The 9,560-nt window shown below is 39.7% G+C and overlaps 1 protein-coding gene across 1 annotated transcript in view; it reads right to left on the bottom strand.

Moving 5' to 3' along the window:
• Positions 1-5,631: 5,631 nt before the first annotated feature.
• Positions 5,632-9,560, bottom strand: part of LOC114061625 (retinol dehydrogenase 10) — a 5,353-nt gene continuing 1,424 nt past the window's right edge. Inside the window, exons 2-4 of the mRNA XM_027892284.1 lie at positions 9,345-9,490; positions 8,906-9,037; positions 5,632-7,024 (exon numbers count right to left, since the gene is read on the bottom strand). Coding sequence (XP_027748085.1) covers positions 6,901-7,024; positions 8,906-9,037; positions 9,345-9,490 — 402 coding nt within the window. The 3' untranslated portion in view covers positions 5,632-6,900. The remainder of the gene's footprint in view (positions 7,025-8,905; positions 9,038-9,344; positions 9,491-9,560) is intronic.

Genomic DNA, 9,560 nt, shown 5'->3' with positions numbered 1-9,560 from the left:
TCATTCAAGCATCAGGAGGAAGGAAAAAACGAAAATATGCAGGGTTTTGAAACTTGGGTCCCACAAGCTCAAGGGTTGCAGAATTTCATGTGCAATTTTGTCCCTTCAATACAAAGGGGTTACCTTGGCTGACCTGACTGCTCTTATTAGATGCTCTAGGTCTTCAGAGGAGAACCTTCACAGGAGACTGCAAATATTTATTAATACCAAAAAGACAGAGGAAGGTAAAAGCTGGTTGTTGGAGATTCTGGAAACACTTACCTCCAAGTCTACTGTAGCCATTAATTTCAGCTAGAAGTTTGTAATTTTTCCAGGAATGAAGACTGTGGGCACAACTTTTCTTTCAGTCCCTATGCCAGTTTCTGTTCCAGTTGCAGCCCCAACCAGCCCCAAGGCTTGGACAGCGGCTTGGCGAACGTTACTAGTGTTCCCTTTCAGCAAAGGTGAAATGAATTATTTCCTTGAGAAAACACCATCTACCAACAGCTGTGGCCTCAGAAATGCTTTGCCTATAAATAAGTATTCCACATTAAAATATAGTTCAAATTATTTTTAAAAACTTACTCCCAAAGCTTATAACCTCTTCACAGACCTATTGCTATTTAGCTTGTTCACTCATCTAGTAAGAACAATTTCACATCTTCTAGTTGCTGCCTTTGTTCTAGTTTGCTATACAAAATAAAGATGTGAAAGAGACTGAACAACTGCTTGAACAACCTGCTTTTTCAGAACTACCCAAGTATTCCTCCAAAATTCCCAGGTTAGTCCTGGGACTAACAAAGTGCCTTATTTTGCACGTGGTAACAGATAACGTATTATGTGACTCACGTTATTTTTAAATGTCATAGTTTTTAGTTAAAGGACCAGAGAAGTGATCAGTTCTGTAATTCAGAAATAAAATACAGAGGAAAACTGTTAAAACGATCTTTATTGAGAGTCGTTTCAAGGAGGGAAAAGCTGGCATTTCTTATTAGGTTGACTGGATTGTGGATACAACAGAGAGATGCAGAAATCCATGTATCGGTGTTTTTGCTGGACTGTTCTAATTTAAGATGCCTCCACTGGAAGGTGGTCAATTTGCCTGATGCTTATTTCCCACCACTGTGAGCACTTGCTGGAGAAGAAGCCGGCAGCCCTTGGCATTCCAAGCATTGCAATTCACAGGCAAGCCCTGGGAAAGCAGCGGCCTTGAGGAAACACTGGTCCCTTGGAGGCTGCATGAGGGCTCCCACTGTTGCTACCACAGCGAACTAGCAGGAGCCACAAGACAAGAACTGGGGATGAAACCCCTGTGAAGACACCAATAAAACAAAGAGCACTGATGATAGTTTAATTTGGGGATATTTGGGAGACCTTAATTCCACCTTCTCGTCCGATATTACTGTTGACATAAAACTCCTTACCTTGCAGGCCAAAGGTTTAACTAGGCTGAAGCTCCTTTCTAAAACAGCTGCAAAGGTCAATATTCCCGGCCCTCAGCATGGCAGGAAAACCTAACATCCTTAAACACGGTGGGGGATGCTTCCCATGAACTACTGATCTATGTAGAGACCTAACTCATATTCAGTAAAGTTTGTTCTAAACAGTGGATCAAAGTGCACTTGCCTGCTAAGAAAATAGAACAAGCTTAAGCTAACTTTGCTTATCTGTAGCTTGAGTGGATGCATCTAAACGAAGGCTTGTAATTACCTTCTAAGGGCTTGTTTAGACGTGGCAGTTGATGGAGATGAGAGTACAAGCATTCAAAACACACTGGCTAGTCCTGACTAAGTCCCGGAGCACCGAACTTCTTACTCCAGGGCATTGCTCCTAAGTTAGGCTGAAACAGTTTATGCTTATTGCAAAATATTAGGGTACACACACACTTAAGTGCCATTATTTCAGCATAAGTCTTGTGCAGGGTCATGAGTAGATGAGCCCTGGTAGATGAGCTCGGGACTAGGGCTGCGTGCAGCTGTGATGAGAAGGGAGGGCTGGACATCAGAACATGAGTAGGACGCTGTGCTTGCACACACTCTGCAACAGAAGCTGCGAGCATAGGGGGTGGAGGGGAGATCCCTAGAGCCATCTTAGCACCCCATTCTTCCTCTCCCACTAAAAACCTCTCCCTGGATACAGCTACTAGCTTTTGTAATGGTTTAGCTCTAGCTATTCCCCACATCTTACTGTCAGAGCAGCTTTCATCAATAACTGGATTAGAAAAGAAAGGCTCCAGTTAATCCAGTGCCATAGGCACTGGCCCAGGCACAATGTTTGCCAAAATGTTTTCAATAAGAATAGATAACATTTTAAAAGCAGTTTGGTTAGCCTGTACAGACACGAATGTGTTTAAAGTCTTTTTTTTTTTTTCAAAATACATTGTGGCTCCTTGGCTAAGAGCTACAATTGCCCTGCTTAGGAAGAGGGAAACAAACATCCTGCCAATTCAACTTATGCACAAACAACACAAACACTTGATCCTGACAGCTGCACATTTATCATTTAGCTCAAAAGTTTTTTTTATTATTATTTTGCAGAAGAAATTAATTGTTTGTGTATTGTCAGCATTAAGCAGATAGATAAGTATGTAAGCTGAAATGTTATTTCTAAAGTTATTTTAAATATTTGGGTTGTCCACCTAAATTATGTCTAAATAAAGTTACTATGAATTTCTTCATTTCTTTGAGGGCATGATAAAGCCACACTTTCTGTCATTAGATACATCAGCATTTCATGGCCAGGCAAATACACAGGGCAGGTCAATTAGCATATCAGGGGTTTGGGGTCCATGTAACTAAATTTCTAACTTTGTTGGGGACTGTCCCTCAGCTCCCAGCCCTTTTTTTTTTTTTTTCTTAAGGGAGAAAAGTAGCTGTGTGACTAAACACCTGGAATTTAGGCTCAGGATGACAAAATAAGCCTTAAATAGGTGCACTCATCAACCAGTTCTGCCTGAGCTGCTGTTTCAGGGTCTGTTAGAACACCTCATCTCTGTGATGGAAAGTTTTATTTCCTGTTTTTGGGGTATGAACTTGGCACCAAGAGAAAACTGAGCAGAATCCCAAAGCTTCTGTACTTGGAAAACCAGGGTTTAAAGCATTAATGGACAGAAACAGACTTTTGAGGATAAATATTTACCAGATTACCATTTGTATTATGATCATATGCCTTTGTTGAACAGAGGACTCGTCTACTCAGAGATGCAAGAAAAATTAGGAATCAAATCCAGAGCTTAAGTTAGTGCTTTTATATGCATCAGACTCTTGAGTAAATGCACACTTTCAGAGCCATAGTAGCTCAAGTCCTTTAATTTATGTGCATTCACTACACAGCTCTGATGGCAAATGAGTTTTCCCAAGCTGCTCCTGATAACAAGACTCAGAGTTTGTCTACACACAAGAGTTAGGACTATGATGGTGTTTGAATCTAAAGAATAACGCTTGCCCCTAATTATTTATTCATTATGAAGTAAAAGGGTATGCTCCTGATTAGCTTACCTCACTTAGGTCCTCTGCACAAGTCCTTATGATGTAAGCTAAGGTACACACTTAGTGTGTGTTAACAACTCTACATACACAGACAGGCCTAACAGGGGGAAAGAACAATTTATACTATAATAGGCACCTAGTTTAGGTGCTCCAAGCTGCAACTACAGTAATACATAAAATAACCTACAATCACACAATACAGGAAACTACTAACACCAAAAGCAAAGATACTTGAAGCCCAAACTTGTCTTATCTCACTCCAAGTACTGAGTGGGTACACCCATTTTAGAGATCTGGCAATCCCAGATTCTTTTTAAAAGACTAGGGAATAGAAGCCCTAGAAAAGCACTGTAGATGAACCAAGGTTGCAGTTTGTTCTGCTTACTGGGAAGCAAAGAGCTACAGCCTGATCTTCAAACGCCTTGTTTACGTGACTGTAAGCTTAGCATCATTAAGACAGGAGCTTTCTAAGAAAACTTTCATCAGCGGCCTACCCCATCAGATTGTTACAGCAGGACAGAAAGTGACAAGAGGTTGCACCCACATCAGCTCATCTGGGTTTAACAGTAAAATTCCACATCATCCTAAGGAACGAAGGCAAGTGTTCCTACATTAAGTTACTAGGCTAAAGTATTGATTTAAAAACTTTTACCTGAGCTACTTAGACTGTATTATTTCAGCATAAAGTCAGTGTAGTTTATCAGCCACAGCCCTGAAGAGACAGAGCAGTTCCATAGTTTCTCATCATAGTGTTAAAGGAAACTCTCAGAATCACATGGTAGGTAACACTTCAGGGTAACAAACGGGATACCCCGGTTCCCACTCCATCCTCAGGCACTAATCTTCACTTCCTGCTTCACAGGAGTCACCCATGCAAGTGGGGAAGCCACCTAGTCAACAGAAAACCTTCGTGGACAGGTGATTAGCTTCTTTACGTGACCTCCCCCCCGCCCCCCCCCCCCTTTTTTTTAAACAGTGCAACTAGAGATGACAGAAGTTTCAGGATTGTTTTAAAAACAGCTCATCTGTATCAGAAAAACAATTTGAACTTTTCTGGAGGCCTGAACTGAATTTAAGCTCAGTCTCCCACTTTGCAAGACAAGCACTATGCAGACTAAAGGTCCTCCCCAGAAGCACTTAAGCAAGTCTCAGCAGATCTATAAGGTATCCGGTATTCCCTCTCTCCATATGTATCTATGACTTTTGAATAGGAGATGAAAAGTTTTGAAAACATACTTGGGAGTACAGCAGCCACAAGCCAGCCCTCAGCCACAGAGCTGAAAAACTGAGAGAAAAGGTAGTAACCTTAGAGAAACCAGGATAACCACACATTCAGTAATTAAAGGAGAACTCCACAAGCCTTGAAACTTGCTTTTTAAGTAAGTGTAACCACTCAAAGTGGCATGATGTTTTACAGAACCTTGGTATTACTGATCAGCTTCTTGTTTTTCCTTTTCAGTCAGTCTAATTAAGTGTCTTAAGTATCAATACATCAAACTTTTAAAATTGCTTCTTAGTCTGACACAGCAGTAAAGATTGAGACATCTTAAAAACAAATATGCAGTAAAATGATGCTATGTAATAGAATAGAAATTTGCTTTACTTGCTCTTAGGGACTTTGCTGGGAGTTAATTTGGCTCTGGGGAAGTCATTAAAAGACTTTTTCAAAAGAACATGGAATTTGGAGTAAGGGTTAATGTAAACAGTTTCTTCTACTTTCAATTAGTTTCTAAACAGAGTTAACAACACTATTCTTGACACAGATACCAATTTTTTATTTTATGTGTTGTGTATATGTAGTAATAACTACAGCTGCACTGAAACTACTTTTACTTAATTCACTAAAACTGCATCCACCCCAGATCATTTTTTCATAGATCTGAATGCAGCCCTATAGAACACCGAAATTATTATTCTTCTAAATATCTTCAACCAGCTATTTCTTTAGTGAGTTTAGGACAACAGACAAAACTGTCAGCTCCTACAGCCTAATTTCACAGTACTTACTGATAGACTTAAGAGATTACACTGTAAACCACGTAGCTGATGAAGTGGATACAGGAATTGAGACATAAATATTTGATCTGTGTTGATACTAGAGAGCTGCAGAACAGGTACAAGTAGTTTGTGTTAGTTCAGTCTTTAAAGGAAACATTCCAATAGCTGTTTTAAGGAAAAGGTGGCTCACTTTAATAACCACAGGCATTGGTCACTATTTAACAAGACATTCTAAAAAAGTAATCACAATTTGTCTGATAGTAGTTTACAAGTGGATGGTATACATTAAGATACAGAGGTAGAAGTTCACTTTTACAATGCTTCACTAATACAGATTACCAAATTCAAGGCACAAAATTGTTCGCTTTACAAAAAATACTGTAAAAATGTCATTTGCTGTTCTACAATGTGAGTACGACTCAAAACAAATCTTTACAACCTTTCATGTTCTGCATGTAGAGTTGCATCACACGTTATTCTATTTTTCCTTTGCTAATAATTGGCATGACCAGCACTTACATAAACAGTAAGTATCTCAGCTAATTTGCTTTGTCTTTTAGGCACAAGTCCAGTTACAGAATTTAACACAACAGCTTCCTTGGGGGGGTGGGAGAACTGTCAGAAGCAAGAATGAGGAGGAAGAAAAGAAACATGTAGTTCATAACAGTAAACTGGACTCTGACATATAAAGGGAAACAGAACAGAGCATATTTCAAATCAAGTTACTTGAAAAAAGTCAGCTTAAATCACTGACTGAATTCCTAAAAAAACAGGTGCCCAGTACAAGTTTGCTCTGACAGTATGTGAGACATTCATTTGCCTTTGAATTGGCAGAGACTTACAGATTTCTTTTAATCTTTGTTTAAATAGAACACAGTTGCAACAAAAGAGAATTACACCACAATTTGGCCATGTGTCCTTTAAGAACTTGGGTGAACAAGTGAAGAGATGCATTCAGAATCTGTCTTTGAATTTGCAGTAAGATCATGAGCAGTAGCTTAAATTGCAAGATTTTCCTCCCTCCCCCTTCCCAATTAACATAGGGAAAGCCAAACCATTTCTGAAACACTGCATCTTCTAGTTGGAGACAGCTCTGAGAAGCCTTGGCAGGCTACAGAAGAGATATCATACAGTGCATCCCTACAAGTAGTATGACTAGTTTACTGTACATACAGTGATATTCTAAAGGACAATGGTGGCAGCTACATTGTGAATTCATCTGACTTACCTATCACATTTCCCAAGTACTCTAGTCAGTTTTATTTACAGTATATAAAAATGCACTAATTTTTAGAGTTCAACACACAGGTTTAGGACCCGAGAGAATGCCACATTAAGATGCTGACATTTGCATCTGTTAGATGCAAGTGCACTTTGCAATTCAGTCATGTAACATTATTGCATTCATCCATAAACGCTAGTCCATCCAAAACTGTTAAATTCCATTTTTTGCTTCATTGTTGTTTGTAGCCTGTTTCCGTTGAGCAATGAAAGGATACATACACTTGTCTGCTCCCAAAAATCGGTACATGCATACAACTGCTTCAAATGGCAGAATACTGTGAAAAAGAGGTTATAAATTTGTTAGACAGCATAAAACAAAACCTCTGCTTGTAAGTATATGCACTTACATGCACTATGTACTTGGTCTCCTTAAAAGCAACATAATAGCTATTAAGTCTTAAAGGAATTTCATTTCACAGGGATACTTGGAGAATTGAAATTCTGGAGTCCCAACCCCATAAGCAAGCAGAAAGGAAGAAGCTATTTACTAAAATGTCTCCAGCTTAGACCTGATTTTCTGTTTCTTCACAAGCAGTGTGATAGCTAGTTTTAAAGGGGTAGAGGGGGTAGGGGGGAGTGCTAGGGCAAGGGCATCACAGAAGGTCTACTCAAGGCAAAGCATCGGCCGAAAGCCACATCAGCAGAGGTCATCAGACATTTAAGATATTCTTTAATGTGGGATTAGTGTTAGTTAATGCCATTCTTTGATCACCAGATGTCTAACAACCTTGATTTATATTCTAAATGCAATCATCCATCCTCAACAAGAAAGGTCTGAAGAGAGCAATTTCCTTTTTCCCCCCCTCCAGATAAAATTCCAAGAGGTGATTATGTGATGGATACCTGGCTACAGACCCTCCCTCCCTTCCTTCTCACATGCACAATATATTGTTTTTATTTCAAGAGTAGCACTCAGGGGCTCTAGTGAAGGACTAAAATGGGATTCCTCAGCCCCGGGAAACAGAAGCAGACATTCAGTGGAAAGCAGCGCACAAATTCCAGCCATCAGGAATAATGACCACTGAAGCACCAAGAAGTAGATGTCACTGGTACAGGTGTCCTCACTGCCAGCAGTACTGCTTGTGCAGTAGCTGCAGGGCCTTTGATCTAAAGGCTGCTGCCTAGGGCATGGATTATGCAGAAGCTTTGATCTCCCTGTTGGAAGCTAAAGTGTTGAACCAAGAAAACCCAAAGGGCCTTTGATGTGACTGTTGCTGCATAAGGCACTGCTTGTGCAGGAAGCGCTGAAGCACCCTCTGAGCATCTGCTTGAAGAAGTTAGTTCTTAAAGATACTGACAGCAGCCTTCATTTGTTGGCAGAACAGACACATATATATACGCTCTTCCAGGAAGATGTGAGCAGTGACGATTCCTCTATTCTTTGGTAAGCCTGTCCACCAGGAGAGACTTGAGGAGAACCACCTCGTAAGTGGAATAAAGGTCACCAAGGTTCTCAGTTTCAACCATCCCTCACAGAAGGAAAATAAGACAGCACTATATTTTAAAGGTTCCCCTTACATACTACAGATTTAAAACAAAACCACAGACAGCTCTGAAGCTGATCTCCATAAACTAGAATGCAGGTGATGTTGCATCAGAGAAACTGAAGTAACTCCTGCATTACCTGAAGTGTCAGCCCGGTTACAGATGAAACAGTTTCCATCCAAAAAACTGTAGTGCATTAGAACAAAAATAGTAACTCCTTTAAATAGTCCTTCCGCAGACTTTGACTCTAAAAATTGGTCCCAAATGTGCAGATTTTCAGTTTATTTACAATATTTGAGCAAGTTCTGAAGAATCTGCAGAGCCTCCTACACACTGGTTCTAGAGACAAGTGGCTAAAGGTTCGTCTGCTGCCTTATGCCCCATTTCTAAAGAGAATCTCAAACAGTGGAAGTAAAAGTCAGTTGAAAAGAAAACAGGAATCTAAGAGGGATGACAGATACCAGAAGGATAAAACAAGGATGCATAAATACATGGGATCTCAGTTTTATGGAGCTTCCCAAACAAGCAATCTACAAGCAGGCAAGCCAAGAATTAAAACACACCTATGGTCTGTGTGGGTTGGTGTTTATATCCAGAAACTGGACACACTCCTGTGTTTTACTCATATTTTGTGCATTGTATTGCCAACTAACTGGGACTTCAGCTCTTACCTTTTCATGAAGGTGACCATATACATGAGACGAGGTGTGCAGATCATTGGCTGGTCTGTAAGGATAGCTCTCATAGCCTGCTTCACACAGTATTCTGGTTTCAAGGGTGGAAGGAAAGGCTCAATTTCTTTTCTGAAATATTTAGGACAGATTGATATGATACATAAAGGACCACAGACCTCAGTGAAGAGTTCATTAACTCACTTTCTTTGGAACTTTACATTCACTGTTAATTTACAAAGACTTTAACTCAAAAGTTGCATTGCCTATGCACAAAGTGACAGAAGACAGCAAATTCAGGAAGTCTCTTTTTTGAGTCTAATACTAACATACACTAAAGCAGATATTAAATTTTAATATTTTTTATGGTAACAGTTGAGTTACCTTCAAATACTTTTACATCACTACAAGCACAGAGCAGAAGGAGAATTCTACTCACCTGATCCTGCACCCTCTAAACATTCCTGTATCTACAAGATAAGGGCAGACTAAAGTAGTTTTGATTCCATCCTTTTCAGCAGCCTTCAATTCATGGCTCAAAGACTCGTGGAAACCTACAGCTCCAAATTTGCTGGCACAATAATCCTGTGTTGGCAATGAACGAAGCAAAAAAAAAAAAAAAAAAAAAAAAAAAAAAAAAAAAAAAAAAAAAAAA

This window comes from Empidonax traillii, unplaced genomic scaffold (genome assembly GCF_003031625.1).
Source record: "Empidonax traillii isolate 1590-97213 ecotype Southwest subspecies unplaced genomic scaffold, ASM303162v1 scaffold344:size748272, whole genome shotgun sequence".
In the NCBI taxonomy this organism is placed as follows: Eukaryota; Metazoa; Chordata; class Aves; order Passeriformes; family Tyrannidae; genus Empidonax; species Empidonax traillii.
This window is presented reverse-complemented; position numbering and strand designations above follow the sequence as displayed.